This window comes from Phragmites australis, chromosome 22 (genome assembly GCF_958298935.1).
Source record: "Phragmites australis chromosome 22, lpPhrAust1.1, whole genome shotgun sequence".
NCBI lineage: Eukaryota > Viridiplantae > Streptophyta > Magnoliopsida > Poales > Poaceae > Phragmites > Phragmites australis.
Window position 1 is genome coordinate 8,092,597 of NC_084942.1, and position 17,976 is coordinate 8,110,572.

The 17,976-nt window shown below is 40.8% G+C and overlaps 1 protein-coding gene across 1 annotated transcript; it reads left to right on the forward strand.

Moving 5' to 3' along the window:
* The first annotated feature begins 2,728 nt into the window (after window positions 1-2,728).
* Window positions 2,729-14,372, forward strand: LOC133904985 (MAG2-interacting protein 2-like). Its single transcript, XM_062346661.1, has 11 exons — window positions 2,729-2,912; window positions 3,346-3,433; window positions 3,510-3,698; window positions 4,910-5,105; window positions 5,218-5,444; window positions 5,690-6,647; window positions 7,211-8,414; window positions 9,288-9,647; window positions 9,725-10,955; window positions 11,109-11,374; window positions 11,623-14,372. Exons 1-11 carry the CDS (start codon window positions 2,841-2,843, stop codon window positions 14,218-14,220), a joined length of 7,389 nt encoding a protein of 2,462 aa, XP_062202645.1. The 5' UTR covers window positions 2,729-2,840; the 3' UTR covers window positions 14,221-14,372.
* The last annotated feature ends 3,604 nt before the right edge of the window (window positions 14,373-17,976 follow it).

A 17,976-nucleotide genomic window follows, 5' to 3' on the forward strand; every position in this document is an offset into this window, starting at 1 on the left:
CTAAGTCACTCAGTGTTTCCCCGACATCATCAGAGCCTCTGTCGGTGCTCTCTATCCGCACGTCGTTGTCCTCGACCGTTCACCGTCGAGCTCCGACCATCGCTCGCAGCTTCGTAGGCCGTCGAAGCTCATCGTTGAATCCCCGCCATCGCCGAGCCTTCCCAGTCTTCCATGACACCCGATAAGCCGTCAAACGGAGTCGCTGCAACCTCTACTTCCTCTTCCACCGCTCGTCGACGTCGTCCGACCACCGCAGCACCATCTCTGCCTTCTCCGGCCGTCCTCTGTCGCTACCGTCATCGAATCACCGGAGAAAAGGTAGGCACCCCTCTCAGCCGTTGGATCCTCGTTGTTCAGAGTAGATGGTAGTGTACCCCTTCGCGTTAGGCGATCTCAGCCGTTCGATTCGAGATCAATGGCTCTGATTTAATGAAGTGCCTCGTTAGCTCTATTGCCTAGTCAGCGTACCTCGTGTGCAACCATATCGTCGTTTTGTCCTACATGTCAGGTCCAGTCAGCGCTCTCTCTCCGAGTCAGTAGCCTAGTAGGTAGTTGACGTCATCATTTGTGCAGTAATCCGATTTTCTCGTTAGAAAATAATTTGCAATAATCTGAATATTCCGAAAATAGGTTTTCTTTAATAGAAAAATTCCAGAAAATAGAAAATAGTTTCGGTAAATGTTTATAAATATTTTTAACTCTATTTTTATTTCTGTAAATGATTATTTTTTTCTAGACTAAAAATTATTGCAAAAATGTTAGAATAAATTTATAATTTGGAAAATGGTTTAGAAAATATATATTAATTATGATAATGTTTAGAAATGAATTCTTTGATAGAATAAATGCTTTAAATTTGTTTTTATGCAAATAAAAATTATTTTAAATACAAATAAATTTCATAAAATTGTTTTAATTATTTCTACGCTATAAAATAATTCTACAAAATTTTAAATAAATGTTTTAGGCCTTTTAAAAATTAGGTTTAATTCCAAAAAATAGTTTTTGTCGTTTTTAGTCGCTTAGAATTTCGTTTGGCCGTAGTTTTTGCTTCGTTGCTCCGATTTGGGCAGTTCTTACGCCCAAATCTTCCTGAATTTGTGTCCTAACTTGTTCTAGTGTTCGTCTCATATGTTTTTTTTTTGTTTAGTGTCTGTTCTTAGTGGTGCTTGTTTTCTCATTTGTAGAGGAGTTTGTTCCAGAAGAGTTTGAGAACATCCAAGATCAAGACTTCAGAGATTTCGAGCAACTCATCAGAGAAGGCAAGTGCCCTTGAATATTTTGCACCTACTTTTATAAAATTTTGTTTTACAAATTGCATGCTCGTCAAACATGATATTTCATTGTTAGGGTTTACTAGTTTTTCCTCAATCTTCATTGTAACCGTAGATTGGTTTTCATGTTGGATAGAATGTGCTTAGTTATGCTTACTCATGGGTAGTATAGTCAAATTATGTTGATATTGATGAACCTTGGTAAAAGTGCTTAGGCTAAGATAGTAGGGTCTAGGCAAGTTGGTATGTTGGTTGGTCTGTGGATGTATTCTAGATAGAATTGTGGGCTTTCGAATATTTGGTTATTACCCCGTTGTTGGGTTGATGACGGTCTTGTCCAGATCATGTTAAGGACCAGTTCGTGGAGCGACCACCTATAAAAATAGTACAACCATAAGCCTAGTATGGGACGAGCTTAGCTCAGTAATTCGTTTTTCTCTTAACATTGTGAAGATCATTTGGTGGTACGGGGACGAAAGGGTACTTCCTGGAACCGTAAGGTGCAAGAGGGGGTTTCTGGGGTGGAGAGTGTACTCCACTTATGTACGCGGTGAAACCTCAGTGGGTCAACACGTGTTGAGAGAGGCGTTGGAAAGACTTTGCAGTGGAATCCTGGCTGCATACCTCGGAAGTGTGTAAGTGTTTGATCGACACAAGCAAAAAGGAGGACTTGTCTTGTGGGTGAAGTGTACGACCTCTGTAGAGTGAAAACTGATATATCAGCCGTTCTCACGGTCATAAGCGGTATGGACTCCTCACATGATTAGTCGGGTGGTTTTTTTAGTTGGTTATGGGTTGGAGTTGGTGGATCACAGCGGTGGGAATTGTGATTCAAGTTAGCTTTTATTTAGAGGTGGTTGGAACCTTGGTTGTGAAGTAAGGTGGTGGGAACCTTGGCTCTTGCCTTAGAGAAATCATTCGTATAGAAGTAATTTGCCTTTATAATTGTTTATAAATAAAATAGCATTTATGCCAATAAACTTTTGAGTTAAGTCTATCTTGATTTTTGTCCTCGTATTATAATTTTTCCCACACTTGCTAAACATTCTATATACTCACGTTTGCTCTCTCCTCTATAATCTTATTGCGGCTCAAAAGCTAGAGCTAAGTTCTAGGCAGATGGCTTTTCAGTCGACTTCCTATGGAGTTAGGCGTCGTGCTAAGTTTAATTTTTACTGTTTTGTAATATTTTTTGACTCTTGGGTTATTGATGTAATAAAGTATGTTATATTAATGAATATTGTGTTTGCTATTTATTTATGACGTCACTACGTGTATGTAATTTAATCTTGGTATAAATGTAGTTTATATTCGGTTTGATTTTAAAATTGAGTGTGACATTTAGTTTGACCGTTAGATAAAAAAAATATGATTAAATTAAGATCTCATGAAGATCTTTGGTAGAAATGTTTTATAAATATACCTCTCAACAGCCATAACCCAGCCGACGCAATCTCACGGGGAAAAAAAGGGGAGAAAGAAGGAACCATTAAACGAACCCCCTCGACTCGAGCTCGAACTCGGAGGGAGGAGATCTCCGGCGAGGCGAGGCGCGGGCGGGCGGCGATGGCGGTGGGGGCCGACGACGCGCTGTACGAGATCCGCCACCACGCGTCAGGATCCCACGTGATCCCCCATGTGAGTCCCGTGCCCTCGCCGCCCTCCTCCACCTCCTCCCATGCCTTCTCCAGAGCTCCAACCATAGAATGCAGTCGCGGGCGCGTCTGTGGTAGGAGGAGATGCGCGTGCCCGTTCCGACCGTCGCGCTGCTTGAACACGAATTTCTTGGGGTTTTCTGTTTCTTTTCGTTCCTTTTCTTTTTGTGGGCAGGTTTGTCGCATGAGTTCGTCGCATTGGCTGGCAACTTCCTTTTCCTTATAATACATTGATTTTTCTGGTCATATTTCATCGAACTATCTCGGGTTATATGCTCGCTATTTGATTTTGTGTATGTTGTTGCCATGGTATACAATTTGGTAATTTTACAAGGTCGTGGTATTCTGAGAGCTACAAAGGTTTCTGCGAAATCTTGATTGTTTTCTTCATCGTAATATAATTCTTTCGAACTCAGCGAGAAGAACACGACGGCGCGGCAACAAGTGGTGGCAGCTCAGGTGCTGGAAGAGGAGACGGCGTCCTCTCCTATCTTTCCTTGCAAGGTACGTGATTTCTCGCATCGAAATCCTTCACGGAGCAACCCAAGGAGCAGTTCTGATTACTACTCCACCCTGGCAGGTGTGAACAAGCTCAGGGAGAGGTGGTCTAGGTACAACACTTCGGGGAGGAGTAATGGGCGGACGAGGGGGAATGGCGTGTCTTTGTTTGTTTCGCCGAGTGCAGAGTATGTGGCTGTAACTGTTGGGAATCGCATCACCGTCTTGAGGAAGGGCAATGGCTATGCCTCGCCTTGTGGTGTCTACACAAGTGAGTGAGCATTCTACCTGTTCCCAAGTAATATTGGGTTTTATAGTGTTACTCATTGGCATTAAATTGCAAGAAAGGTCTGCCCAGTTCTCATGCATGTATAGAGCTTTTTAGCTACTTTTATTAGGGTCTGTTTGTTTGAGATTCTGCTAGCTTCTTCTTAGAAGCCAGAAGCTCAAACAAACGGGGTTGCTGAAAAGTAGCTTATGGAGAAGTCAAAAGCTTACTTCTGAAAGCTGAGAAGCTAGTTGGGAGCTACTTTTCTGGCTTTTGGTGTGCGGAGAAGTTAGAAATTTGTTGTAAAAACCAACAAGTAAAATCCAAAAGCAACTTTCAGAAAAGCCAAAAACAGTTTTTCAGCTAAAAGCCAAAAGCAGAAGCCCAAACAAACGGACCCTTAGATTGAAAGATCACCTAGTGCCCTAGTGTTTGAACGTTTAAGTCCGTTTACGAAAAGTGATATCTGTGATGATGTATTTCACATTTTCAATGAAACTTGGTGTTTGTGGGAGCTGTCCATTGTTGGTCTAGACTTTAGCATTTTCACGCTTGTAATGTTAATTAGATGTAGTGCTGACATAGAAGTAGGGTTGTTGTGACTCTTCATTTGCCTAGTTTGCTAGTTCAGATGCAAGGATATGCGGAGGCACCAAATTTTAGTGACCCAGTTGCTGAGGATTTGGGTGAAGTTATTTCATGCTGGGGAAGAAAAGTTGAACTGATAATTGAAAGGATTTCAGTCCATGCAACATTTTGTTATCATTTTTGCGCATCTAGTACATATTTTTGCAGTACTCATTATGTTTTCATTTCCTCAGACACCAAGAGGAAATTTTGGGAGCTTAGGTGCCAGTGTTTATTGTTGTTATTGGAAATGTTGTGTACTATTGCCAGTTTGCTACAATCCTAGACAGTACTAATTTGCCTCCTTGTACCGTTATTACTTTTATTTTGTACTATTACTAGTACCTTTATTATTATTGTTTTCTCATCATCTTTTTAGTTGGATCTTGTGGGTTTCATTTCTAGCCTACCCTAACTTGCTTGGGACAAAGGCTTTGTTGTTGTTGAAAATGATGGTACAATTTGAAGCATCGTTTTATGTGCAATTCTGCTGCAGTAGATGTCACAGGATTATGATGCAGAGTACTAGAAGTCTAGAACTGCTCTGGTTATATACTTTAACCATTTTTTTAATTGTTTATGGTCAGATAATGACAGAATGACATTTTTCACAAATGGGGCTTGTCTGGAGGCTCAAGGCATTTTTGGTGTGGTGGATGATCTGAGCACACTTTACTTGATCAAAGAAAATGGAGATTTATTAGCAAGGAGAACATGCAATCAGTTGAAGTTATCTTCTCCCATCATTGATTTGGTTGTGCGGGATGGCTCAAGCTTGCAGAGGTGATTCTCACTTGTTTTCAGTTAGAACCTTCCCCCTTAAAGAGAATATGTGTACTTGTTCATTTCTTAGTATATTTTGACAGTAACTAATAAAATCCGTGAATGTTTATAGGCCGGGTCTCTATATTTTTACAAGTGACTGCACGGTTCATAGATTTGATTACACTCAAGAACCTGAGGCCAATTTGTGCAAAATTCCCATATCCACTAAAGATGTGATGTCAGCTAGAACTCTTCAGTTACCTCGGAGTTTGTCGTGCATTGATTATCATCAACGTCATTCACTACTTGTTCTAGTTGCTGATTCCAATGTCTCGTTCAGCTCCAATGGCTATTCTGGTATGTCCATGCACTGATTTGTTTTCAACTGCTACCCCTATAACTATCAGTGGTTGTCAATTCTGCACCACATAGCTTTATGTACAAAATTCTGCACTATATAGATTATCTGATAATCTTCTCTATTGATATTAAATTATCATCTTGAAAGAACATATGGCAGGGTTTTATATTGTAAACTTCACATACCAAGAACTTCTGGTCAAATGGTGCACTTGTTTCTAATTTTCAATCTTATATTTTAGGAACCTATTTTCTATATGTATTGCACTTCGACGGAAATCTGGAACTTAGTCTTTCATTTCAAAGCCTGGAGTTGGAAGGGGTGTTCTCTCCTCCAAAAGATCAAACAACCTTTGTTTCATCCCCAAAAATCAGAATCTCACCTCAGGGAAAGCATATTGCTACGATGGATTTGACTGGTTCTGTAAAACTCTTTGCACTTGATGGTGACGCATGCACTTTTTCGCTTCATCCTCTTGGAAATAGTACACGCTTGATTGATGTTAAGGACATCAGTTGGTGGACAGATAATATTCTCCTGGTGGTAAGAGAGGAAGGTAGCATTAGCATGTACAGCATAGCTGAAAACAAGGTAGTCTCCAAAGATGACCCAGTTTTATCTACACCACTATTGGAGAAGGCAAATGCTACTGAAGGACATGCTTTTGTTTTGCAATCTAGCAGATACGAAAGAAATACTCCACTTGACAAGCAGATGCATAGTGACTCTGAACCTAACCTACCTAGTGGCTCTGGGGGTCATCAAACTGAGTTGGATAAAATGTTTTGGAGCCTGATATCATTCTCCAAAGTTACAGTAACAGAGATGTATTCTATTCTTATCAGAAAGAGTCAATACAAAGAGGCCTTAGATCTTGCTTCCAGATATAATCTAGATAAGGATGAAGTACTTAAAGCACGCTGGTTGCACTGTGACGGAGATACTCATGAGATAGACTCGTACTTAGCAAACATTAAAGACCAAGTATTTGTATTATCAGAATGTGTAAATAAAGTTGGGCCTACAGAAGTGGCTTTAAGGGCTCTGCTTTCTTTTGGCCTTCGTATAACTGACCAATACAAATTTTCAGAGTTGAATAATATCAGCGATGGCTCAGCAATGGACAGTCGCATCATTAGGCTTTGTTTATTGTGGCACAGAGACATGCTAGAGACATTCTTGGGAATTAATATGGGAAGGTATGTTGTTGCCATTCTTTCTTTGGATGAATAAGCATTTACAACTATACTACAGTTGTTGAGCCACATTAATCTTGTACAAAAACACATTTAATAAATTTAACTTAGTTTGTCACTTAGAGGCATAGAGCATCTTCGATTGATAGTGCAATACTTGAATTGCACTATGGAGATTTTCTAGTACTGATATCCCTCAAGCGATTTGGCTTAGCTTTTCACTTATCACCTAATTGAGATTAAGCCAATGCCAACTTGGCTCTTAGTTTTTACATGAAGGAAAAAAGGAAAAGGAATGCAGCCATTACTAAGTTCAAAGTACATGCTTTGTGACTTTTTTCTAGTTTACTGGGGACTTACATTTAAAGCTTACAGGTTGGCCGGTTTCAATTCTTCAAATCAGTTTCCACTTTCTCTGCACTGTCCAACAAAGTTAGCTTTTGTAGCAAAATACTTCACACAGTTAATTACACATATGATTGTGTACAACTTGCCACTTTATTTGGACTTCACTTACTTGCTGTGTGCTAGTTTCTTCTAGCTAAATGCATTTTCTTGCTGTGCAGGTACTCATCAGGAGAATATATCAAATTCCGTTCGATGCCCCTTGTGGAAACTTCCATAGCTTTAGCCGAAAGTGGCAAAATTGGGGCTCTTAATCTTATCTTCAAGCGTCATCCATATACTATCTCTTCAAATATTTTGCGTATTTTGTCTGCAATCCCAGAAACTGTTGCTGTTCAGACTTATAGTCAGTTGCTACCTGGGAAATCCCCTCCTAATATTGTCATATTAAGAGATGGTGATTGGGTTGAATGCAAACAGATGGTGTCATATATAAACAGTTGTCCTGCCCAGTTGGACAAGATTGGAGAGATCAAAACGGAAATATTTGTAAAGCACTCAACAGGCTTTTCATGGCCATCAGTTGCTGAACTTTGTGAGTGGTACAAGAACAGAGCAAGGGACATTGACTGCTTAAGTGGACAGCTAGAAAATTGTCTGACTATGATAGAGCTTGCATGTCAGAAGGGCATTGTGGAGTTGCAGCCTTTTTGTTATGACATTAAATGCCTCTACCAAGTTGTATATTTTAACGAATTGAATGAGTTTGTAATGAACCTTGTGTCATGGGAAGATTTGCCTGATTATGAAAAGTTCAAAATCATCCTTAAAGAAGTCAAAGAAGAAACAGTTAATCAACGACTAGAAGAAAGTGCTATCCCTTTTATGAAAAACAGATTTCACTTGATCTCCTCAAGTAATGACTGCAAACAAGAATCCTACCTGGTTAGGTGGCTGAAAGAGATTGCTGCTGAAAATGAGCTTTCCATTTGCTTATCTGTTGTTGAAAATGGCTGTGGGGAGTCGCCAATTAATGGGCTTTTCAAGGATCTTGCTGAGATGATAGAAACAGCTGTTCACTGCGTTTACGTGTGTGCTGCAACTAACCAGTGGAATACCATGTCATCAATATTATCAAAGTTACTCCATAAGGTAAAGAGAGAGAAATATTTATTGGCTAGTGAAGAAGATTGCAATTTGAAAGATGCCAAGCAAGCTCTTGGTGCTTCTGTGGTTTCTTATGATGAAATGCAACGTGTGTGCTCTGATATCTTATCTGGTTTGGGCAATCGTCCTGAAGATTTTCATGTTTGTGATCCAGTAGCTTACAAACTTAATAATGTCAAATATCTTGATATATTGGAGAAGTGGCTAAAAGTTGCTGAAGGCCATGTAGAAGTGGGGAGGCTATTTGCTTATTATCAGGTATTGGTACCTCTTTAATAAAATTGCTGCTTCTGTATTTATGAAACATGGTCTTGCAATCGATCTACTTGCTCATCTTCAGCAGTGCTTCTCTATGTAGGAAAACCTCCACGAATATGTCACCCAAAAACTAAAGACAATCTTTGTTGTGTGCTTTCCTATCCATGCTTGGAAAAACTCAGTCTGTCTCTCCTCCATCCTCTTCCATAAGACCAAATCCAACCAAAATCCACCGGCATAATTGCTTCCACCAGTTACCTCTCAGAACCACCCCTTCATTGGCAGAATAACCATCACTCTCGAAATTCCTTTTGTTGTAAATAAAGGCAATGCTCCCATTACTTCCTCGACCTCTCATATTCTAACTGCCAAACAGACTTTAAAGATCTTTAATTCAGCAGTTAATACTTCAATTTGTTTAGTCAGCTTATAAGAAGCTTGAAGCATTGGCAGCCATGGATCTTTTTTATGGGAAAGGTACCTGATCTCCAGGAATGATTTCTCAAGGTCCAGAACTTCCAAGCTGTTCCCGAAGATTGAAGGAGAGTTCTCTTTAGTCTTTATTCTCTCCTTTCTCTTCTTTGAGGGGCTTTACCAGCACTAGTAGATCGGGATAAGACAGCACTGGGGAAGATGTGTGCGGATCAGCTGGGATGGGAGAGCATGTGAGGCAGATGTTGTTCGTAAAGAACTTCCATTCCTTCAGATATTTATTTTCACATTGGTGCGCTTAGAATTCTAAAGCTTCGCTAACACCTATGTATAAACTACAAAGCTTACTAGCAGTTATTCCTTTCATTTTTTGTGGATTGTTTACTTGTTTGCCAATAGTTTACTGCTAGCAGTGCAATTGATAGCTGAATGTGATCACAGGTCCCAAAACCAATACATTTCTTCCTCAGTGCTCACTTAGATGAGAAGAATGTGAAGCAACTTATACGTCTGCTTCTGTCAAAATTTGGCCGACATCAACCTGTTCGATCGGACATAGAGTGGGCTAACATGTGGCGTGATTTGAAATTCTTCCAAGAAAAGGCATTTCCTTTTCTTGATTCAGAATATATGCTGGCAGAATTTATCAGAGGCCTTTTAAAAGCTGGTAAATTTTCACTAGCCAGGAATTATCTTGGAGGAACAAGTGCAGTTTCATTGTCCACAGAAAAGGCCGAAAATCTTGTGGTACAAGCTGCGAGGGAGTATTTCTTCTCGGCTTCAACTTTGTCTGGCAATGAAGTGAGTTACCAAATTGTTTTTGATCCAATACTGATCTTCCATTTCATCTTTGATTAATGCTATGCAATCATTTGCAGATTTGGAAGGCCAGGGAATGCCTAAATCTGTTACCTAATAGCAAAAATGTTCAAGCAGAAACTGATATAATTGATGCTCTTAGTGTCAGACTTCCTTATCTAGGGGTGACTATCCTTCCTGTTCAGTTCAGACAGGTAAAGAACCCTATGGAGATCATCCGTATGGTGATTACAAGTCAAACAGGGGCATATCTTCATTTTGAAGAGATTATTGATGTTGCTAAACTTCTGGGATTAAAAAGTGAAGAGGAAATAGCTGCTGTGGAGGAAGCTATCGCCAGAGAAGCTGTGGTAAATGGTGACCTTCAACTAGCCTTTGATATCTGTCTAAATTTGACAAAAAAGGGTCAGGGTGCAGTGTGGGATTTATGTGCTGCAATTGCTAGAGGTCCTCCGCTTGACAATTTGGATACAGGTACCCGTGAAAAGCTATTGGGTTTCTCTCTCAGCCATTGTGATGAAGAATCTGTCGGGGAATTATTGAATGCTTGGAAGGAACTTGATGTTCATGATAAATTTGAGCAATTAATGATTTCAGCAGGAACGAATCCTCCCAATTTCTTGATTGATGGATCATCAGTCACACCATTTCCTGTGCAAAGTGTGCAAGACATACTTGACCTGAGAGATGACAGTAGCCATGATAGGGACAAAGACCATGTGGAAATTGTTAAGGAGATGCTGTCCAAAGTTTGCATGGACTTATCAAATGAAGATGCACATACTTGGGAATCTATATTGGCAGAAAATAGGAAACTCTTGTCCTTCTCTGCATTGCAGTTACCATGGCTTTTGAAATTGTCCAATAACGAAGAGCAGGATGGTGGAAACCAGACTTCAAGAACAGATCGTACCACTAGGAGATATCGATTTTCAACAAAAGTGGAAGCAACAATCAGCATCTTATATTGGTTGGCTGTAAATGGTTTTGCTCCCAATGATAAGCTTATCATGATTCTTGCAAAGTCTATAATGGAGCCTCTCGTTGATGAAGAATATGATGCACTTGGCTGCTCAGTTCTTTTGAATCTCATGGACCCTTTCAATGGTGTGAAAATAATAGAGGAAGAGCTCAAAAAACGAGAATGTTATCAAGAAATTAGCAGCATAATGAATATAGGGATGCTTTATAGTTCCCTCAACAATTCTAAGAAAGAGTGTTCTACTCCTGAGCAGAGGAGAAATCTGTTGCTTCACAAATTTCATGAGAAGTTCACCTCAGTTGATTCAGGTAGGTGCACTACAAACAACAGCGTATCAATACAACCTCTAAACTCTTAGTCATTGTCCTACCTGTGAATACTTAGTCGAGCTAGTCGTTCTATTGTTTGAATAGTTTGTGCTAATGTATGCCATATTCATTTTTTTCCATTTACTTTGGTAGACGAGTTAGACCAGATTGATATGGCACATACAACCTTCTGGAGAGAGTGGAAATCAAAGTTAGAAGAAGAGAAACAACTGGCTGATCAAGCGAGAATGCTCAAACAAATATTGCCTGATATAGACACATCTCGATTCTTGTCTGGCAATGCTAACTATATCAAACAAGTTGTTTTCTCCTTTGTCGATTCTGTAAAACAGGAGAAAAAACACATACTCAAGGAAGCAATAAAGATAGCTGAGACATATGGCTTGCAACGAACTGAGGTTTCTCTCTCTCTCTCTCTCTCTCTCTCTCTCTCTCTCTCTCTCTCACACACACACACACACACACACACACACACAGAGTCAACATGTTTTCTTTGCCGATTTCTTTGATTCAAGCTGCTGTGTGTAATCCGCCGCATCAGCGCACATCATTCAAAGCTGTAGAAACATCAAATGTTCTAGTTTTCTTTTGATACAAACTTCTCTGCCCTGATATCGAATAATCTTATATTGTTGCTTGGTTATAGGTGCTTTTACGATTTCTCAGCTGCAGTCTTGTCTCAGAATATTGGGATAACAATGACATATTGAGTGAAATTTCTGAATTCCGGGAGGACATTGTCAGATCAGCTAAGGGTGTGATTGATATGATATATTCAGATGTCTATCCAGAGATCAATGGGTATAATAAGCAACGCCTCTCCTACATCTATGGAATTCTTTCAGCATGTCACTCATATCTGAAGAGGACTAGTGAGATAGAACTGAGATACCCAGAACATGTCCATACACATAAGCTTGAACCATTTCAGTATTATAAGGTCCTTGAGGAAGAGTGCAAGAAAGTATCTTTCGTTGATGGCTTGAACTTCAAAAACATTGCTGGATTGGATGATTTAAACTTTGAGCATTTCAATGAAGAAGTATGCAAGAATATCCATGCCTCTACCGTCAGTGCTCTAGCTGATATGGTACAAGCTCTAGTCAGTATGTATGTTGATGTACTGGCCAAGGGACTCATATCACGACAAGGTGTTTACAAGCATTATGTTCTTGGCTTGCTGGCATCTTTAGAAGGCCGCAATGAAGCAAGATCAAACTGCACAGATTATGAAAAATTGCAGGCAGTCCTTTTTGAAATTGAGTTGAACTATGATAATTGCAGGGAGTACATCCAAGCTCTTCCAGCCACAGATATTTCATACATTGTCGGAAAGTATTGCACCCTCTGTTTTCCTTGTAACTTAGCCAGAAACCATCCACAGGAACCTTCATGGAAGAAACCTTTGACTGCACTGGTAACATTTTGGACTAAACTTGTTGATGACATACCGGGGGAGTCAATTGATGACTGCTCGTATGAAAGGACAGACTACTTGAATTCGAATAGGTTATCTCACTGCATGAGGGCTTTCAGACAGCTGTTAATAAATGATGACATCACTGTGCATCAAGGTTGGGATGCCATCTCCATGTATGTAAAATTTGGCCTTAGCAGTGGAGTGATGATGAACACATCATACTTTTGTCGAGCTATGATTCTTTCTGGCTGTGCTTTTGAATGTGTAGTTGAAGTATACTATGGAGGACAGGGACAGTTAGGGAGTGAGAGTGCAGATCGAAGCAATCCTTTGGATCTCTTAGAGCTATATAATGCTGCTACAGATGAGTGTTTATCGGATTTGATTGAGGGCTCTTGTGAATATCAAATATTGCTTCATAAGTTGCTGTTGTTTCTGAGCCGGTCAACAAAAAAACATTCTGGCATTCTTGAAATGGTAAGATCTGGTGTCTGGGGGAAGTTGATCAGCTTTTCGGAAAATATGCAGCTAGAGAGCCAATTACGGGTCTATGCTCTACAGCTGATGCAATGTATCACAGGAAAAAACCTTAAAACCCTTCCAAATGAGATGGTTTCCCAGGTTGAGCCATGGGAATCATGGTATGAGCATGGAGCAGGTGCTGCCATAGCTGATGAGAGTATCAGCTCCTCTAGCAGTATCACTGGAACTCTAGTGGCTCTTAGATCTACTCAATTGGTGGCTGCAGTTCTGCCTGATGCCAATATTACACCAGAAAACCTAGCAACTCGTGACTCTGCAGTATCTTGCTTCTTACGATTGTCAGAACATGCTTCTTCTGTTGAGAGTGTTGCTGTTTTGGAAGCAGTGTTAGAAGAGTGGGAGCAACTGTTTTCCCCCAAAGAAGAGTATGTTCCATCTCATGACTCACCAAAAGAAACAAGTGATTGGAGTGATGGGTGGGATGATGGTTGGGAGGCCCTACCAGAAGAGTTGGATAGTCCAAAGAAAAAGCAAGATGGTGCATCGTTGTCTGTCCATCCCCTCCACGGTTGTTGGATGGAGATCATCAGAGAACTTGTTGACCTTGGTGAGGTGCAGAAGGTCATTGAACTTCTGGATCGAGTGTCTTCGAAACATAGCGTGATCCTAGAGGACGAGGAAGCATACCATTTGCTTGAACTTGTATATGATCTGGACTGCTTTGTGGCTCTCAAAATTGTTCTGCTGCTCCCATATGAAGCTCCAAGGCTGCAGTGCCTGCACATGGTTGAGGTGAAGATGAGGGAAGGAACCATGTCCACCTCATCAAATGCTGACGATCATGAGCTTCTTGCCTTGGTTCTGTCATCTGGAACTATGCAGAAGATCACTACAGAAGAGGCATACTCCAAATTTTTCTCTTATGTATGCCATCTTGTCGGACATCTTGCAAGGTTATTCCAGGCTCATCTCCTTGTACAGTGGAGCGATGAAGCCAGGTCACCGAAGACATCAGAGATAAATGGGTCGTTACTCTTTGGTAGGGTCTTGTTTCCATATTTCATATCAGAACTGGTCCTCAAAGGCCAGTATCTGTTGGCTGGGTTTGTCATCTCCAGATGGATGCACACCCATCCATCCCTGGGCCTGATTGATATTGTCGACACCAGTGTGCGACGATTCCTGGAAGGTCAGGTTGCTCAAGCTCAGCAATTGGGAGGGAGCGAAGCTTCTTTTGCTGACAATGAACTGTCTGTAAGACACACAATCTCCACTGTGCGGTCGAAACTTGTTTCCCATCTGCAAGCCGCATTGGCAGCCCTTCCGAACCAAGGGTTTTAAACATGAAGTTTTGTGTACATTTTAACTTTATACCGTTGCTGTACTATCAGTGTAGCTGTAACACAAACTGTTTGCTTGAGATAATGGCGAAGGTGAATTGTGAAGTTTTCAGAATGTTTTGGAAAAAAGGATACAGAGTTCTTTCTTTTGCTCGATCAGAATTTACAGTACAGTTTTTTTTCTGGTTACATAGGTAAATGGTAAAACCCTATTTGTGCTTATCTATACACATTTTTATTGTATCGCAAACTAAGTCGTCATGAATTGGGATGCTATTATCCTCGTATACTGAGAAGATCAGTCCACAGGCGTGAAAGTGGCAGGACTGGTGCTGACAAGTGACAATGCTCGAGAAGTAGCGTCAGTGGGTGCTGTTGCCTTGTTGTACAGGTTGGGTAAAGTTGAATGGGCATGTTGATAGCCTGGGAGAATTTGCGATGCAATTTAGGGTGTGTTTGGTTGAGTGATCTGGCCAGCCGGGTGCAATTCAGGGGCTGACTAATTTAAAAATGTCTTTCTATCCATGCCTAGTGGAAACGTCAGAAATAGACGTACTAGGCTATTCTGGCTTCATTTTGGTTGTCATAGCCAGGTACAACTAATAAAAAATGCCTCTCTAGCCAAGCCAGGCCCCTTGGAAACGTCAGATGGGTGCACCGGTTGATGCAGGTGCCTGTTGGAAGCACGCAGAGGAAGTGTTTTCAAGTCGGTGGACTAAGGCCAGCCTCAACAGATTTTTTTCCTTAAGAGACTAAAATCTCATTATGAAGGGATTTTTATTTTCTTCAGTACTCTAACGGTTTTTCTTCACGACAGGATTCTCAGGATCATTTTTTTCAGGACGGGATTCTCTCTCCTTTCTCTTTGCGATTCCCTTCGAAGGGAAGCTGTTGGAGATGAGAGAAAATAAAGGGAATGAGAACGGAGAAGGAAATCGGGAAGGGAACGAAATGAAGGGAATATGGTTGGGGATGGTCTAAGGCCATGTTTATTTTTTGCATTTGGTTCTGTTACTGTTAGAAGTAAAAGTCAAAATAAACGGGGTTCTGTAAAAGTCAGAAGACTGTTTCTGAGAAAAATAAACTAAAGCTGAAAAGTTTGCTGAGAGATATTTTTTTGAGAAGCTATGTACTGAGAAGTTAAAAATTTGTTATAGAAGTTAACATCATATCTCCAAAAGCGATTTTTTGACCAGCTAAAAACATAACTTTTTTAAAAAAACTAAAAACAGAAATCCAAACAAACAGGTCCTAATCATGATTAGGCAACCAATCAGCCTAGTCTACCGGTCTAGTAGAATCACCTACATATTGCAGTTCATGTGTTGCTGTTTAATCTAGCCCCAAATTTCCTTCTGCCGCCTGTATCTGGCTACGAGCGGGAGAGGAAAATTTTCTCCCGTCTAGTGGCCAGATTGCCACTGCGCTTGTCTCCGACCTCTGGTCACTGGCCCTCCACGAACATGTTAGAAATAGTAATTTAGAGTTATGAGAAGAAGATAGTTATCGTTTATAAGTAAAATGGTGTTTCTCTCGGAATTTAGGATGAAGTGCTTTTGCTCTCTTAGGAAACAGTATCAAAAAAATGCATCTTTAGTTACACTTCTTAATTGAAAATTGCTACAGATGGGATCTCCAACTGCTCATCGCCCATGGATGCGGCAGCATCCAAAAGGTGCCTCCAACATGAGCCTGATGTTGGATGGAGATGGGACCTCCAACCAGAGCGGTAGCCGCACATGAACCAACCTAATGACATTGATGTCAATGAGGTAATTCATTAATAGATGAATGTATTTGTTGATTTATGATGGATGAATATACCGTTTTTCGGTAGTTTCTATTTCCCTTATGTGAAGATGGCTTATCCTTCGGAGGGTCTAACGACCGATGAACCAAGGGGGCATGCTGGCAGAGGCCCAAACAAGAAGCCTAATGGCTGATATGTCATCACAGAAATCCCACAAACTAGGGAGTCTATTTCACCTGTGGGAGCAGTGGCACCATAGAAGCCATGTTGTGGGTATATCGCTAGGTATTGATTGCCCATCTCCTATACGAGTTAGTGTGAGGAACGGTGATGTCCTAAGAAGTTGGTGAATTATGACACTTAGAAATTTAAACAAAATGGCTCTAAAAACTTCACAATATAAATATATCTCAATTTCTATCTAAATATGCTCTAGGTTTATCTAGTGTGTCTACTCTACCTCTCAAGAGGAGTGCAACTTACTCTAGCAAGCTAAATTACAAGTATGTAAATGCGAAAACGTAAATAAGGTAGAGAGACAAACTTGGCATAAGGGATTTTTATCTCGTGGTATCGATGGCATGAATGCTACCCTAGTCCACGTTGGAGCTCCACAAAGGATATGCTTTCGGTTGTCAAGTCTCTTCTGGTCATGGCTCTTAAGTTACCAAGTTACCAAGACAAGGTCTTAAGCACGATGAGCCACCAAGCTATCAAGGCAAGGTCTCACCACTAGCCTCTCTTCCGGTCACTTGTCGTCGTGATCACTTCAGAGCTTGAGCCACCAATACAAAGGTCTCTATATCCCCATACACGTATCTTGCCGCCGCTCCACACCAAGTCAGAGCGTCAACAAGCTTGAGCCTCCAAGACCTAAAATGCCGGTAAGTCACCAAGACTCTAAGGTACCGATGTACTACTCGGTATTAGCTAGGATCACTCCTTGATCCCTTCTTCAAGCTACAGTACCCAACTAACACTCACTCTAGGCATATAAGCGCAAAACACTCTCTATTCTTGTGCTTAATTACCTTGGATAATCACTTTAAGCTCTTTGGTGGCTTGATTGTCTTCTCAAGTGTGTATAAGCTTCCTCTAGACTCCAGCAGCATGCAACATCTTCAAATGATTGAGTAGAGGGGTATTTATAGCCTAAAACCTATCAACTAGCTGTTTTTCCAATGGCTCAGAAAAGCTGTTAACATCGGATGATCTGGTGAGAACAATACTACTAACACCGCATCATTCGGTGAGTACAAATTCAGATTCTAATCATTGGAACTCCACTCACTACCTCTGTAAACACCGGACACTCCGATGCACCTTCAAATCCATCACCGGACCTTCTGGTGAGTTATCTTCAGCTATCCGAACCTTTGCAGCCTCTCTATGTAAAATGCTCCGGTGCATTCATCCAGTGTTCGTTCCAATCACATCGGATCATCCAGTGAGTTAAATCTTCTCTTCTTTTCCCTGAAAATGCTTCGGTGCAACTATCTCTATGATCACCGGACTATCCGGTAAGTTGACCTTCATTCCTCAACACTTGCAGTCGCCTCTACAAGAAATGCTCCAGTGCTATACTCCGATGTGCATAAACCAAGCACCGGACTTTCTGGTGGGTTGATCTTCAGTCTTCTGCACTTACATTCTTCTCTGTAAGAAATACACCGGTGTTACCTAGTACAGATCACCGGACTATCTGGTGAGGTCATCAGTCTTCTCCTCCTTTGTCACAAATACTTCGGTGAGTTTAACACATAGAGCACCGGATCATCTGGTGAAGCTAGCAACCTTCACTTTGCCTCTGGACAAAATACTCCAGTGAGTTTAACCCCTCTGCATCGGACCTTCTAGTGGGACAAATCTTCTTGGAACTTTTTAATTCAATCAAACTTTGTCCCGGCTACGGTGGCTTCTTAATGTATTGTATCCATAAGACCTACTAACATATATTTTTGACAAATATGTTAGTCTCAATGACTATATTATCATTAATCACTAAAG